The sequence below is a fragment of the Erinaceus europaeus genome, chromosome 21 (assembly GCF_950295315.1).
Source record: "Erinaceus europaeus chromosome 21, mEriEur2.1, whole genome shotgun sequence".
NCBI lineage: Eukaryota > Metazoa > Chordata > Mammalia > Eulipotyphla > Erinaceidae > Erinaceus > Erinaceus europaeus.
The window spans coordinates 7,656,257-7,673,725 of record NC_080182.1 but is presented as its reverse complement, the minus strand read 5'-3'; the positions used below and the strand labels follow the sequence as shown (position 1 = coordinate 7,673,725).

Below are 17,469 nucleotides of genomic sequence, written 5' to 3'. Positions count from 1 at the left end.
TCTCAGTTCTATCCAATTAAAAACTAGGATAAAAAAAAAGGAAGGAAGGAAGAGAGGGAGTGTTGGTATGCTTCTAAAAACCCCTTCTGTTTCATTTGGTTTAATCCCCCGTTTAACACTGTAGTCTATTTACATAGCCACTGTTAACTAAGCACTGGCATAAAGGGCATAAAGGGCCTGAAGGGCATTGGTTTAATCCCCACTGGTTCATGATGTCTTTTTGCTCTGCCCCCTCTTGTAGTACACCCTGATTTGCACCAGTCACTTTTTGCTCCACCCTCTCTATGTCACATCCTGTTTCCACCCTACTTGGCGAGTTATATATACGATTGTGTTTTTAGTTTAGTTTAGTTTAGTTTTAGCTTAGCTTGGCTTAGATTGTGCTGCGTTCCGCATGAATAAAGAATGATCTCCGCTGTACCACTCAGCCATGAGTCCCTGGTCGTCTGTCTCCCATCAGTGAAGCTTAGCCCGACAAGGGAGGGAGGGAAGAGAAAAAGAAAAAATGGCAACTGGAAGTGGTAGATTTATATAACCCTGGTGGCAGAAAAAATAAATTAGTAAATACATAAGATATACTCTTTTAGGGGGTCGGGTGGTAGCGCAGTGGGTTAAGCACACATGGCATGAAGCTCAGGACCAGTGTCAGGATCCGGGTTCGAACCCCCGGCTCCCCACCTGCAGCAGAGTCGCTTCACAGGTGGTGAAGCAGGTCTGCAGGTGTCTATCTTTCTCTCCCCCTCTCTGTCTTCCCCTCCTCTCTCCATTTCTCTCTGTCCTCCCTAACAATGATGACATCAACAACAACAACAATAACTATAACAATTGAAAAGGGCAACAAAAGGGAAAATAAATAATATAGAAAAATTTAAAGAGATAGACTCTTTCAGATGACAGAGAGCACTGCACAGTCTCCATCCTCTCACTCTACTGGCTGTCACTATGAAGGACATTTCTAGGAGACTGTGTTGCCTGTCTTTGCCAGTTGGGCAAAACTGTGCTGGTGACAAAGCACAGGGTACACCTCCACTTGGCTGCACGGGGACTGCCCACAAGAGCCTGGTCATCAGCTGAAGGGGCATCAGCACGTAGCTCCGCTAGACCTCACTCTCCTCGGTTATGAAAGCAAACGCCACCTCGTATTCTCCACCTAATTTTTTTCCAATTTTGAAATTCCCTGAAAGTAGAGTGTTTCAGCAGTTCGAAAGTCAATTTCTTCTTCGTGCTGGTCTCCCTTCCTTCTGGAGCCAGAGGCATCTGACATAGACCTTTATTGATGCTGAGGAGATCTATAGCTTGGTCGAGCTGCTAATAAAAAAAAATGTAGACATGATTCTAACGATTTTCATAACACACATATTTGCATTTATTTCATGCTGTTAACAACTTAACATGTAATCATGCTTCCACGGAGGAGAGAGGCGATGCTTCTTCTGTGATTGCATTAAACACGCTGTGTTCTGTCTCCCTGCTAATCTGTCATCTATTATGACTGCCTATTTTGAGAGCTGGCATACCAATTATCACAAGTGATCGCGTTCTACTCTGAAAACAAAGAGTGTGATGGCACGATTCATCTTGCTACTTTGCCCAGCTTAATGGCAGTTGGGGGTTCTCAGTCTAAACCAGATTTTTTTCAGATCATAAATATTTCATTTTTTAATTTATTATTGATCCAGCTTGATAGTAAATAACTCCACAAATGCTGAGACTGAGAATCTAATATATATATTACAAAGCATTTTTTTTTCTCTTCAGTCAGGGTCTGGATTGGTATTGCACTAAAAGGAAGCAGTGCAGGCTACCTGAAGAAAATGGATTTGGGATTTTTAATTTATCTGATGCACTTAATTAACTGGTCAATTAAAAACAAAAGGGCAATTAGTGCCGGGCACATTTGTTCTGATGATGAACGTGGCATTTGAAGAGAGATCTTGATCTCGGCTAGGAAATTCTTTAATGTCAAAGCAGTACAACAGTAAGGAAAGGAGTAATAAGGTCCATTAAGACCTTTTCAAAACCATGGCACTCCCATGACACAGACAAGATGGCTAATGCTTTGGGGTCTCTCCCTCCACTAGGTCCCTTACCCTGTGTTCTGTTACCACCACCACCAAACGATCTAGTAGGAGCCTTTTTCTGAGCATCAAAGAGAGAAAATCTTCTCAGAAATCCAGAGGGGACAGGAGGGGTTCTCACTTCCCTGAGAGCTATAGCCTGGATGTGTTCATGAACCCAGTCACCCACACCGAGTCTTATCCAGGTAGCTACAGGTGTTTGAGGCATCAGGTGAGAGGGTGGGAAAGTGTGAACCAGGGGCCAGGACAGTCGGTGGCACACCTGACTGAGTGTACATGTTACCATGTGCAAGGACCCAGGTTGGAGCCCCCATTCCCCACCTGTCAAGGGGCTGCTTCACAGTGGTGAAGCAGGTCTGCAGGTATCTGTTTCTCTCTCTCTCTTCCTCTGTCTCTCTCTCTCTCCCCCTCTCAATTTCCCTTTGTCCTATCAAACAAAGTAGAAAGAAAAAAAAAAAGGAAGAAGTGGCTGCTGGAAGTGGTGGATTTGTAATTCTGATACTAAGTCCCAATGATCATGCTAGCAGCAATTAGACTAAATAAACAAATTAATTAATTTTTTTTTTAAAAAAGGCGATCCTCTTGCTTGTCTTCTGTCCTTTCCCAAGAAGCCAGAACATCTCCTGCATTTTGGAGCCTGTCTGTGTATGGTAACACCAGCTAGTCATCCTCCTGAGCCCCTTCAAGGGTCAGTTTCAGGTCACACCTGCCTCCCTCTCCTTCATTTGTATTCAATCAGATGTTCTCAGTCCCCAGGGCATAGAAAAGAGGAAACTCCCTCCTTAAAATACAATGAAACAATATTCTTTCTCTGATCACTCCCATGCTACCTGTGCCCCAGGTAAACATAGCAAGGGGTCTTCAAGATCCACCTGGACTTGTCCAAAGCACAGCCAACACCTACTGTCTCCCATCACTCCTGGACTGCTGGCGTCTGAGCTGGCCAGTGGTCTCATGGCCTGGGGCTAGACTGAATGCGGACATCTCACCTCTAAACACTCACTTATTCTGAACCAGAGGAAGAAACTGATTAGTTATCTGGGTTAAGAATAATGAGTATGGGGTGTGATCAGTTGATCCTATAAACCACACCCAAGTTGCACTCACCTATCTTCTGGGGTCAGGTGAGAGTGCAATACACACAAGGAGTGGTTATTTAAGATAGGGAAATGAATGACACAGGGCCCATGTCTTCTGCTATAAACATGGTGTTGGTATGCATGAGACCCCTTCTGTTTCATTTGGTTTAAATCCCCCCTGCTTAACACTATTCTATTTACATAACCACTTCATTCTATTTACATAACCGCTGTTAACAAGCACCACCCTCCCTCCAGGGCATTAGTGGTTCAGTGATAGAATTCTCGCCTGCTCCACCACCTCTCCTTGTCACACCCTGATCCTCTCCTTGTCACACTCTGATTTTCACCAGTCACTTTTCTCTCCACCCTCTCTATGTCACATCCTGTTTCCATCCTACTTGGCAAGTATATATAAAGACAGCATTGTGAGTTTAGCTTAGCTTGGCTTAGATTGTGCTGCGTCCTGCATGAATAAAGAGATACTGCCTACAGCTCAAACATGAGTCCCTCAAGCAGGTCGTCTGTTACCTGCCCGTGAAGCCAGCCCGGCGAAAACAACATAGCCCGGTGAAAACAACAACATGGTATTTTTTACTGAGCATGCATAATTGGGATTAGAGAAAACTAGAGTTCCACGTCCTTCACCTGAAATTCTTACAGCCCAGTGTGTTGAGAAATTCAGAAAGTATAAGAGCAGAGGGGCTGGGTAGTAGCACACCTGGTTGAGCCACCTAGTACTATGTGTAAAGGCCCACACTGAACCCCCCAGACCCACCTGCAGGGGGGAACATTTCACAAGTGCTGAAAAAGATCTGCAGGTGTCTTTCTCCTTCTCTATCCCCCCTCAATTTTCCTCTGTCCTATTGAATAAAAATGAAAAAGAGGAAGAAAAAAAAAGGCAAAGAAAGAAAGAAAGCAATAAGGCAGACATCAGTATAAGGACTTCCAGAAGCTCCTGTTGTTCTGCTGAAGTCCAGAGAGTATGTTCCTTTTTTTTTTTTTTGGCCTCCAGGGTTATATCTGGGACTCAGTGCCTGGACTATGAATCCACTGCTCCTGTCAGCCATCTTTTTCCCGTTGTTGTTGTTGCTGTTATTACTGCTATTGCTGCTGTTATTATTGTTTTTGTTGCTGCTTTTGTTGTCTGATAGGACAGAGAGAAATCTAGAGAGGAGAGGAAGACAGGGGGAGAGAAAATAGACACCTACAGACCTGTTTCTCTTCGAGCTGTGCAGCCACCCTGCCGGTGGGGAGCCAGGGGTTCGAACCGGGATCCTTACGCCGGTCCTTGCACTTTGCACTATGTGAGAATCATATGGTTTCTGGTGTGACTATAATCTCTGCTTTTGTAGTATGGAAGCAACCTTAGACAGTGTGTAAACAAGCAGTTGTGTTGGGATCCAGCAAAGCTTTGTAAACACAGAGGACCCAATCTGGCCAGCATCCTAGTTTGCTGATCATTTTCCTCTTTTAAGAAGGGATGTGCTACTCGGGTCCAGGTTGTGGTGCATTTGCTTGAACACCCCACACATCACCACGTGCCAGGATCCAAGTTCAAGCCTCCTTTCCTCACTTGCAAGGAGGGGGAAACAGTGCTTTATGTGTCTTTCTCTCTCTCTATCTCCTCCACTCTTAGAAACATGAGACACAATGAATCAAGTAGAATCAGGTGAGCTGACAAAGTACATTTTAATCAGGCAGATTAAAAGGGACAATCCTCTGGGCTCCACTGGAGCAGCCGGGGGAGTGAGCCCTGTTAGGAGAAAGTGCCCCACCTGGGGAAGCATGAGCATCCAGACCAGCCTAGAGGAGATGAGAGTCCTGGTGGTGGTGGTGGTGGGGGGGGGGGTCATGAGAGTCCAGACATGGGGTGGGGGTGGAGGCGGGGCTGGGGAACTTGAGAGCCTGCCCTGGGACAGCCTGGAAGATTTTAGTTCAGGACTATCTTCAGCTGTGTGGGATGACTAGCGGTCTTAGTTAGATTTATTTATTTACTTACTTATTTAGTTTTAGCTCCAGGGTTATCACTGGAGCTCGGTGCCTGGACTACAAATCCACTGCTTCTGGAGGCCATTTTTTTTTCCATTTTTGTTGTTATTGTTGCTGTTGTTGTTGTGAATGTTGTTGGATAGGACAGAGAGAAGTAGAGAGAGAAGGGGAAGACAGAGGGGGAGAGGAAGCTAGACACCTGCAGACCTGCTTTACTGCTTGTGAAGCAACCCTCCTGCAGGTGGGGAGCCAGGTGCTCGAACCAGGATCCTTACTTGTGCTTCCCGCCATGTGTGCTTAACCTGGTGTACTACTGCCCAGCCCCCCTTACTTAGATTTATGATGCTTTCAGGAATATTTCTAGTTGCCTGGGAAGACTGAGACTCAAGGAAGTCTCTCAAATATGTCTGATGAATGCAGGTAGAAGCAAAATAGCTTTCTCCTGTAATGTAGGAGAGCAGTTCTCCAGCATGTCCCCTTCAGTCTGGGGGAGAGAAGTTTTTTTTTTTTTCCTGTGTGGGTAGGGGGTCAGGTCTCAGTAATGCTGGCTTCATCTACCACTCTCAAATTCTCACTTTATTTTTATTTCATTTCATTTTATTTTATTTTATTTATAAAAAGGAAATACTGAAAGAACCATAGGATAGGAGCAGTACAACTCCACACAATTCCTACCACCAGAACTCAGTATTCCATCCCTCCTTTGATAACTTTCCTATTCTTTAACCCTCTGGGATGAAGGGAGGATGGACAATATACTCTATGCTCCACCAAAGGAAGATGGGTCCTGATATTGGGGCAGCTTGGAATTTTCCTACTCATGACCACAGAATGTGAGCTCAGATCTAAAGGGATGCAAAGGTCACATAGGCTCCTAAGCTGAATATGAGCCCCAGGTCACATATTGATGGGGTTCACAGTCAACAGTATTTATATACCTTTCCCATATTTGGGAGCTACTCTCTTCCCTGATCCAGCTTTCTGGTCCTTTTTCCAGCCATGACATCATCTCCCCAGACAATAACTTGGATCCACCTGCCTATCAGATTTCAGGTGCAGGGAAAAACAAAACAAATTAGTGTAGCCACAGGCCCTTTGGAATGTAACTAAAATATGCCTACTAGCTATCTACAAAATGGAGGACCCCCCCAAACTCTTCATCTCCACTATTCCAGCCTTTAGGTTCATGATTAGTCAACAACTTGTTTGGCTTTATATGTTAACTCTCTTTTCAGCCACCAGGTTTCAGATGCTAGCATGATGCCAACCTGACTTCCCTGGACAGACAATCCCATCAATGTGTCCTAGAGCTCCACTTCCCCAGAACCCTGCCCCACTAGGGAAAGAGAGGAAGGCTGGGAGTATAGATTGACCTGTCTCTCTTTCCTTTTAAATAAAATAAAAATAAAATGAAAAAGATAAAAAAAAACACTAAACTTGGATGTACTGCAACTGAGAGAGAGAGAAAGTTTATAACCTGGGAGAGTGGGGATTGGTCTGTCATCAATTCCATTTCTTTTTTAGCATACTTATACAAAGTTGAATTGAAGGACTTAAGGAACCTCACATTTAATCAGAGAGGTTCCCACATCCAGATATTGTTTTTATTTAAAAAGAAACATAAATTGGACCTGGTGCACCTGGCAGGACAGACATGTTCCCATATGGAAGGGCCATGCTTCAAGCCCTAGGTCCCTACCTGCAAGGGGGAGGCTTCACAAGTGAAGCAGTGCTGTAGGTGCTCACTTCCTCTCCACCCCTCTATTTCCCTAGTAATTTCTCTTTTTCTCTATCAAATAAATAAACAAACACACAATTGAAAAAAAAAACACCTAGTATTGGAATTTGGAAGGAAATTAACATGGTCCTGTGTGTAGCCTGCTGTTGGGGTGTCTGAAGTGGCTCATCTTGTTCAGGAAGGTTGTTTGGACAGGAGAAAGAGTCCTTCTGCCTTGCAGTCCCTATGAGGCAGGCAGCCTCAGCCAGCTGAGTCTTGAGCAGGACTCCAGCCTCAGGCCAGAGGGTGTTTGCAAGCACTCACACTCTCACTTGTTTACCTACTTTATTTATTTACCACCACTGCACTCAGCTCTGTCATCTGCAATGGCAACGCTGGAACTCCCAGTCCTTTGTGTCAGCACTTCACTACTTCCCCAGCCCCAGAAATGTGTCTGTAAAAACTTTGTAGAGCTTCACAGAGTTCTATGCACTTCAGCTGCGATACCTACACATACCTCCTCTGTTTTGCCTCAGGTGATCTGAGGCTTCCAGCCTCGGCCTAGAAATAATTCGAGGCGCTCTGTTGCCTGCTGGTGACCAGCATAAATCTACCGCTGAATACCTCTCCCCTGCTTTGCCAGTATATAACTACCTATCTTATCTGGATTGTTCTCCCTGAGCCAGAGTCTTCCCCCTTCTCAGGCAATTTCAACTCTTACAAATGGAACTTCCGCAAATGGCAACTGATGCATAAATATCAGCTGTTTAGGTTCTCGTGCAGAGCGTTGCCTGGGAAAACGTCTCTTGGGTTTCGCCCTCATTACTGGGCGCTGAGCAGAGATCAGCTGAGAAAGGGCAGTGTTTGCTGAGAAATCATGCATGAGGCAGAAGCAGACTGGCCAGAATATGTGAGCTGGAAGAAATGCAAAGGTGAGCTGCAGGTCAGAACTTGCATTTTCGTAGCAGGAGAATGAGGGTCAGTGTGACTATGAATGAATCCTCTAGGGCTCCTCAGCTGCTTAATAGAAATGAGGGCAGCAACACAATCACAGCCCCTGGGATGCCAGGCTTGACGCAGGAGGGAGAAGGTGTCCAGGGCTGGACATGATGGAGGTGGATGGGAGTTCAGTTGACTCAGTAGGAGAGATGACCTAGGAAGCAGGGAGACTCAGCCCCCACTCTCCCTTCCCAGGATCCCCCCTTCTTCTCTAGCCTCTTTTCTACCTGCATAGAGGTGCCCCAAGACCAGTGCCAGGGCTCAGTTGGAGAATTTTTCTGGTTTCCATTCACATCTGAACGACAATAATTGAAACTTCATGTGTGCCGGAGTGTGGCTTTCCACGGCACTGGGCAGCAGACTCTCATTCAATTTCAGCAGAGGCAAAAATGTCTACTTCCCCACTTCATTTTTTTTCTTGCCTCCAGGCTTCTTTCTGGGGCTTGTTGCCTAAACCACAAATCCACTGCTCCTGGTGGCCATCATTTTTTTCCATTGTTGTTGCCATTGCTGCTGTTGGTGGCCAGGACAGAGAGAAATCGAGAGGAGGGGAAGACTGAGAGGGAGAGAGAAGGATAGACACCTGCAGACCTGCTTCACCACCACCCTTGCAGGTGGGGAGCTGGGGGCTCGAACCCAAATCCTTGCGCTCTGTACTATGTGCACTTAACCCGATGTGCTATCATCTGCCCCCCCCACACACACACCCCTTCATTCTTTTTATCCCAAAGACCAGATTGTTTGGCTGCATACCTATGTTTACGCAGAAGCTACTGAGTAGCTGGAAAGTCTGCAGCCCATAGCACTGCAGTCTCCTGGGCAGGTAGGAGTTGAGGATGGTGTTTCTCTTCAAGCAGAACCTGAGAGCTCAGCAACATGAAGAGCTTTTGATGACGATGAGCCCCAAGGGTCGACATCGTGTTGATTTCTCTGGATTCCTGACAAAAAAATAAAAAGTCTTATAGATTCAGGATGAAGAGCGGTTGTCCTAGTCAGATTGAGTAGGTTTCAGGAGACAGCAGTGCATCCCAAAGTGGATTAGGAGACAGTCTGGTTTTATTAGCTCACCTCTGGGAGTTCTGGGTTTTAAGCATGGGGAGGAATGCACGATTTCCTGACTTTGGGGGGTGTTCATGGTTCTTTGGGTGGAAGCACAGCTTGGTGACACTCGGTTGCAAAGAGTCAGAGGTAGGAGAGCGAGCTTTTGTTTCTTAGAGAAACAGGAGAGAGGACCGCACTGGCGTGTTCCTGGGACAGCGTGTCATCCAGCTGGACCAGTGAGGAGCTGTAGGCCAGCTGGACAGATTAGCCAGACTTCTGAGAGACTGAGTATGTTGATTTACCCCATCAGCCCAAGAGAGCAGGGGCCACTCCAAGGTTTGTGTGCAGAGGCCTGGGGAGAACTGGGAACTCCTCAGAGTATCCACCAAGGGCCATGGAGAGACTTCAGTCATGGCTACAAAATGGGTCACGATGGTGGAGTTGAGTCCTGGTTCTTTTAATTCCTTCTTTCTTTACCTCTACACAATAGCTACAGCTATTGGTTCTTTGTTGACTGATCTCTTACATCAGCTGCACACACCCCAGCCCTAGTTATGGATGATGCCAAGAAGTCTGGTTATGCAGGATAATACACGAATGGGAAAAACAATGCAGATTTCTTTTTGTCTCTCCCTAACATTCTCCTCCTGTCCAGCATGACCTTTCTTCTCCCAGGTGGGACAAATCTGAGACACCCTGCACTCCTGTTTTCACTCTAAATCAGCCAGGTCTCTCTCTCCAGACAAGAGGTTCGCTGGGTCTGATTTCAGCTGTCTGTCAGTGCAGGGGTGGGGGGTGGGGAGATCCCCAAACCACAGCTTTTATAAGATACTGTGTTATACCAAGTCTTGGGGTTTAACTTAATCATCCTAGCAACACTGGCAGAGGTGCTGCCTTTGAATGCTTGGTTTGGCTTACAGCACATATTTATACCTTGACAAATTTCTGTATCATGGATGGGTTACTGGTAGACAAGGCCTTGGGTATGCCCACCACTGAGCCAGGAGGTGGAGCCAGCCCTGCTGGCTGTCTGACTAACAATGTGCAGGGAGTCAGCTCTGCATATGGAATCCCATTTTCTGGGGAGAGGGAGGTCCTCTTCATCAAGTACTTGACCATGAATGAACACTTTGCAGGAAGGGAAGCTGTCACTGACTATGCCATGGCATTTGGCTAAATAGACACTGTCCTGGGAAACTGAGGATGTAAACCCTGAGGAAGAGTCCCATGAAAGTCCATGGAGGATGTGGCAAGATGGGCATGCTATGTATGTGGAGAAGGGCTGTCTGTGCTGAGATACCTGGTTGGAAAAAGTCCATTGCATAATGACCTCGATATCTTTCCAAACAAAGATGTCTATGCAGTGAGACTGAGCAAAGGTTTCTAACTTCTGGAAGAATCACACCAAGTCTTTCCTTTGAAAAGATAAGTCTGGTGGTAATATTCAAGTGAGTGAAAAGGATAAGAGATCTGAGACAGAATAATCAGAGATCCTTTTTTTTAAATCTTAAAATCAAGAGAATCATCTTTCCTACCGAAGTGCAATGGTAACATCTTCATTTATCTCTGTAATTCCAGTTTTTTTCCTCTATCCTTCCATGGTGTACATCAGCCTGAGTGATGTTTATAAGATGTAAATTAAATTGATTCTGTCCTACTTGAAATCCTCCATTACCATCTGGAAGTACATTAACTCTCCCACATGGTTTCTCCACTTGCATATTGAAATTTCCCCTCTCCAGTCCTGTCTGAAGTTGTTGTCTCCTGTGAGGGGGTTCTGATCCACATCTTAAAAGCTGGTTACTTGGGGCCAGGGAGATAGCACAATGATTAGCCAAAAGACTTGCTGCCTGAATCTTCCAAGTCCCTGATGTAATTGCCTGTACCACATAAGCCAGAGCAGAGCAGTGCTCTGGAAATATAAATAAATTAATTGACTTAGTCAATTGATTAACTTCATTAGAGCTGCCTCAGGGCCCTAGCACCATCTTTCTCTACTAAAAGGCCTTTGTGTCCCCAATTCCCACTTTCTTAATCCCTAAAGTCCTGTATCCATCCCCCAGAACTTGATCTGTGCTTATAAACACACACCTTTACACCCTCAGCTCAAAAATGCTGATGAACCCTCTATGAGATAGATCTCATACTGCTCACTTCCTTCTCAAAAAATGACAATATTTACTACACACCACTCTTTATCAATGCATGTGTGTGTGGCTGAGTCTCTCAAAGATGACGAGCTCCTAGGGTAGGAAGCAAAGTTTTGGGTCAACACTAAGTGTTCACTGTCTTCTGTACAATGGATATAAACTAGTAAATACTTGGTGAGCAATTGATAAGTAAATTAATATGTAATCTGACTTCAAATAAATTTGAGAAATTGTGGTATATATACACAATGGAATACGACTCAGCTATTAAGAATAATGAACCCACCTTCTGTGACTCAGCTTGGATGGAGCTAGAGGGAATTATATTAAGTGAGTTAAGTCAGAAAGAAAAAGATGAGTATGGGATGATCCCACTCATATGCAGAAGTTGAAAAAGAAGAACAGAAAGGGAAACTCAAAACAATCTGAGTATGAGTTTGGAGTATGACACCAAAGTAAAAAGCTCTTGGTGGAGGGTGAGGGTAGATGGTTCAGCTTCACTGTGGGGGGAGGGGGAGAGTCACAGATCTTTGGTGGTGAGATGGTGTTAATTTACACTCCTATTAACTTATAATCAAATAAATCACTACTTAATAAATATGAGAAGGGAAAAAATTGAGGAGTCAAAGCTAATCAATGTTGTATCGACAAGAACAGAAAGATGATATAAGATGTAAGAAAATTGGGGGGGGGGACCTTGTAAGTTTATTATAGAATAGTGTTCATGCTCCTTTAATTCTGATTCCTTGATTAAACTCAGAAACATTTAACTTGGGCTTTGAAAATATGTAAAGCTAATATGGTTGATGTTTTTGGTTTAAGTTGAATAAGTAACATAAATAAATGTGCATTCCTTAGAATTTAAAAATACTTCTATAAATCATCAATAATTCTTGATTTGCATGGTTCACACTAACAAGTACTTCCAAAAGGTATTTGGAATTGTAAGAAAAATACGTTCTCACACAGTTAAAAGTTTTCAAGGGCTTATGTCATTTAAAATGTAATCATTTTATCAAATTGTGGCCTCTGTGAGTTTATTCTGAATTTATTGTATACTTTTTTGAGATTGAGTTTTATGAGAGTCTTATTAGATTTCTCTCAGAGTAAATGCTAAACAAACACTTTATCTTGATTTTATTTATTATTGGATGGATAGCTTAAATGTCAAGATAAATTAGATAAATTATGAGGTAACCCCAAAGGTAAAATTTGCCTCACACTTGAAAGATAACAGTTCCAGAAACTGATTTCTTCTGTATAGAACAATATTATCTTTAGTCTTAAACATTATGATAGATAATGTCACCTAAAATATAGTCTGAACAATACTGATAAAAGCACTGAGAAAAGCTATGAAATGTATGAAATCATGGTATGTATGGCTACGATAGAATAATCATTTATCCTACTGCTATTGCTGTTGAATCCAAAATAAAAGCCCACAGCAGAATTAATTGCAGCAGATTCTTTGTTATATATTTGAACCTCTTTAACATTTTCGGAACAACTAAATTAGAATTATATTCATGTGGGACCCAAGAGATGACTCCCTTATAGAGCTTGTACCTTACCATGCATGAAGTCCCAGGTTGGATTTGGCAGCACATAGGTGCACCATGTCCAGCACTAGGGTGACATCTGTGATGGTGAAGCAGAGTTGTGGTGTCCTCTCTCTCTCTCTCTCTCTCTCTCTCTGTATGTGTGTGTCTTCTTTGTCTCTACCTTTTGTCTGAGTTGGAGTAGGAATGGTGCAGTCAGTCACCCATGTAAGACCCAAGGTAGACAAAAAAGAATTATACTAATGAATGTTTGAATCCACATGAAATACATTCAATTGAATTTCACTCCAATCCATTAACTGCTACAGCAGATTTCGTAGCAAATGATATATATATCTGAGGTATGAACTGAAATTATGAAAGCATGAACTAGAATTATAGAAACTTTCCAAATATGTAAAATTTAGACATTTAGATTGCTTTACTTTTTATAAAAATATTTGCATATTAATGTGAATCAATATGCAACAGTTCAAATACATTTTAGAATATTCATGTTTGCATATTTTGTCATCCCATGATCATTAATTTTTTTTCTTTATAGAATCTTGAAATACTGACTGGAAGAAAGACACTTTTGCCTGTTGTTTGTATGGGAGAAATTTTGACCTTAGAAAGTGGAAATGAGGTTGCTATGGAAACTGGTAATTCTGCTGCCACTCACACAGGCTTGTGCAGGTAAGTGTTCTATTATTATAGGTTTTGATTGATAATTTATTGGCATTTCATATTTTTTACAAGTGAAATAATTTTTACGTGCACAGAAATAGTTTGACCTACAGAATTATTTGGGCGGTCAAATGATACACAAAACTTTAAATAAAATCTGTCTGGCTAACCTAAGGGAGTTTCATACTTACAATATTTCAAGCATTACTCTTGATCAGCACTAACTTTATTTTATTTGTTAATTATCTGATGTGAAATTTAATAGCAAAAGAATATGATTATACTATTTTGTCACCAACTAACAGTGAAGAAAAATTCTTACTTCCTATATAGTGAAGGTTTTAAAAAACTAAAGTTGAAATATATGGCTTTCTTCAAATACAGGATTTAGCATGGAAAGCAGAGCTATATTGAAAGAGAAGACAAAGCGATACCAAATGTTACATGATCATTAGAAATATCAGAAATGTTTGCAGTGATGTAAAGTTTCATCTATTTCGAGTATGTTATAGTCTGTGCATCAGAAAACATCCCCAGGCCCATGATCAGCTTAGATTTTAGGAGTGTGGAATGTACTTCATCATGACTCAGAGAAAGAACTGACTACAGAGCCACACCATAAACAGGGACGGATCTAAGGAAGGGATGAAAGTGGTCATATTGGTAATTAGCATCTCCAGTCTAAGGTTACAGTTTTCTGCTGTTAGTTGCCAATATTGCATATTTAAGGTATCACAGACCATGGGTACCAACTAGACATCTGACTTTCGGAGAAGTTTCTTGTGTCATAATGTGACACCTCACACCAAGTGATGGGTATGTGTGTGTGTGTGTGTGTATGTTGTGCATATATATATTTATAATAAAGCATTGTTATGAAATGGGAGTGTCCAGGGGAGAAAGAATCAATATGCTCCCATGTGCATTCTTCCAAAGCCAGACAAATAAACAAGCACAAGGCAGATTGATAGGAGAAAACCTGAGGGAAAATAAGCTAGCAGTATGTGTTCCCCCTGGACATGGGAGAGCCTGAGAGAAGCTAAATGACTGCCCAGAAGGTCTTAGATGCTTTCTTTAAACAGCTGTGTCAATGCAGGGACTTTGGCAAGGAGAGAGGGTGGTTATCTTGGCAAAGAAGATTCAGCAAAACAGCTTTTTTTGGGTCTTTGCCATTGACTAGGTCTTCTTTGGGAGAGGCCCTGAAGGGAGATGTTTACGTATCAATATCTCTTTCCAGAGTAGCCTTCTTCCTGCTCCCCACCTCCACCCCCACCCCAAGAAATTACCTTTCCCCAAGACACATTTCTGGTGGCCAGTCATTCCTATTCTACAAGAGAAATACACAAAAAGCTATGACTTTTAAGCCAGACATGCATACTTGTAAGATAGAATTATAGCAATTTAAGGAAATGGAAAGATATACTCATCTTAAAAGCTTTGAGAATATTAAAGTATGCAGAATCATAATCCCCAATTAGAATCAGATCATCCTATAAATAATGATATTTTTACTACAAGAGTATCCAGTGATTAGAAGTACTACTTATATTTATTCAAAGTGATAACACCATTGTGATTTGTATCACTTCTAACTGTACCATTAAATAATAATGCCTTTATTTTACTGAAAAAGAAAAAGAGTGAAATCATCAAGGTATCCCTAAATTATACAGACACATGAATAAGAAATTGATTCCTCTGTAAGTCATTAATCCTCCAATAAAGAAATAAAAAAATAATTTGATTCCTCCTTTCAGGTTTTAGCTTCCTGTCAACATTTAACATTTAGCCCTTTAAATATGTATATTGAATCAGCATAGTATCTCTAAGCGACCTTTTGTGTTAAATTAAAATAAATTATTAGTCTCAGAGCACATATTAGATCCGAAAAATCCTCCAGTCCTTCTATTAGCTTTTATTTATCCAAATTGGAGATGAGTCGACGTGTCCTTTTGCTCTAGTCTCAAGGGACAAGTAATTGTGTCCTTAATGCACAATATTCTTATTAATTAAGAGATTTTATTTAAAATATATATACATATATATATTCATTTTCTTGAGGCAGATAGAGAGTGATACAGTGCTTAGCTCTGACAGATGACGAAGCCAAGGGTTGATCCTGAGGCCTTAAGTTCTCAAGCCAAGCATACTGCCCCTGTATGATCTCCCAGCCCCAAATTAGATTTTATAAAGCTATAGTTACTTAAATAAGATAATCTGAGCTAAACATTACCCCCAGCGGTAAGGGTGCTGATAATGAAGTAGAGAAGACAGCTTCCCTATAAATTAGTTTCTTATTTTGAAAATATCCTGGTGTGTCTCCCAGCATGCAGGTACAATGTTAACAGAAAAATGAGATTAACTGACAATGGACTGATATTTTAAAAAATATGTATTTTATTTATTTATTCCCTTTTGTTGCTCTTGTTGTTTTATTGTTGTAGCTATTATTGTTGTCGTTGCTGTTGGATAGGACAGAGAGAAATGGAGAGAGGAGGGGAAGACAGAGAGGGGGAGAGAAAGATAGACGCCTGCAGACCTGCTTCACCGCTTATGAAGAGGAACTGGGGCTCGAACTGGGATCCTTACTCCAGTCCTTGTGCTTTGCGCCACCTGCTGGACTGATATTTGTATGTATGTAGACTTTAAAAAAAAAATTTCCCCAAATTTGTATTGACCTGGAAAGGTCAGCAGATCTTTCACAATTATTTGACATATCCTTCCCATTTGCACTGTTGCAATCTTATCAAATGTCTACACTTAAAATCTCCCCCAGATTCTAAATTCCATCCTATTTTGTTGTTTCCAAATATTTCCCTGTTTTATTATTATTACTGTTTGATTTCATTGCCCTGTGCTGCTTTTTCACTGAGAGAGAAGGAGAGGCAGGGGGAGAGAGAAGAGAGACACTGACACCGTAGCTCCAGAGTTTGCCCTCATGCTTTGCCTCTTCCAGTGGTTCCAGTGCTTGGACTCGAACCCTAATCTTTTGTGTTGCAAGTAACAATTCCTGTCCACCTATGTCTACAGTCCCTCCAGTTTCTTGTTCTTATATTTTATTACCTGTATGTCTTGTAGCACCTTTAATTCAGGACACAACCTTTAATTAAGCCTTTGTGTGAATTGTAATTTTTCCCAGGGTACTCTTATGATTTTGGACCATTCATGAAATTGTGAGTGTTTAAATGAATGAGATTGTGAGGGTTAAAAGAGCTATTGATGCATTTCAGTATTATAAAAATATTATGAGAAAACCAATGCTTTTTAAATTAGGGAACATAATTGCTAATTACATACTTAAAATCACTTCATTCATGTGTGTGGTAGTCTACAGAATGGTCCCTAAGGGTATCAAGGTCCTAATTTCTGGAAGCTGAGAACACCACACTATAGAGCAAAGTCAGTTTTGAAGATGTGATTACATTTAGACCTCTGATATTGGTAGATGGCTCTGGAATTGCTGGGTGGGAAGTCTCAAGGGTCCTGCCTAGAACAACAGGGGTTTGACACAAAGCAAAAGGATGCAAGGCGATAGCAGATTGAACTCAGAAGAGGGAGAAGCCAGGAGGTGAGGAGAGGGAGCTCTGGGAACTCAAAAAAGAAGGATAGCACATCCCCGTGCAACTCTGGAGGAAGCATGGCTTGCAGATACCTGGTTTCTGCTCTGTGGAGCCATTTGGACCTCCCATGTCCAGAACTGTGAGAAAATGAGCATGTATTGTCTTGAGCCAGCAGGTGCTGGCAATTTATTGCAGAAACCTGAGGCAGTCGATCCACTAAGTCTTCCCCTCATCAGACTTCAAGTTATAGGAATACAGAGGCTATATATCTCTGGCACTTGGTAGGGCTACAGTAAATCTTATTTAGGAGCCAGGCAGTAGCCTACCTGGTTGAGTACTTTTGTTAGAAATGCACAAGGACCTGGGTTCAAGCCCCTAGACTCCACCTGCAGGGGGAAAGCTTCATGAGTGGTGAAGCAGGACTGAAGATCTCTCTCTGTTTCTCTCCTTATTCATCTCCCCTTTCCTCTGGGATTTCTCTCTGTTTCTACCCAATAAATTATATTAAATAATAGTGAAATGAACCTACATTTTTTTAAAAGCAAATGCTATTTGAATGATTGAATTGGATGCAACACCATTGGTCCTAGTTCAGTTATCAAGTAGAATAAGTTGTCAGATT

The 17,469-nt window shown here is 42.2% G+C and overlaps 1 protein-coding gene across 2 annotated transcripts in view; it reads left to right on the top strand.

The window, feature by feature from the left end:
- The window catches only part of CNTN6 (contactin 6), a 331,006-nt gene that overhangs the window by 71,762 nt on the left and 241,775 nt on the right, over nucleotides 1-17,469 (top strand). For both annotated transcript variants that reach the window (XM_016190506.2, XM_060180342.1), the window contains exon 2: nucleotides 13,163-13,296. In XM_016190506.2, coding sequence (XP_016045992.1) covers nucleotides 13,242-13,296 — 55 coding nt within the window. In that variant the 5' untranslated portion in view covers nucleotides 13,163-13,241. The remainder of the gene's footprint in view (nucleotides 1-13,162; nucleotides 13,297-17,469) is intronic.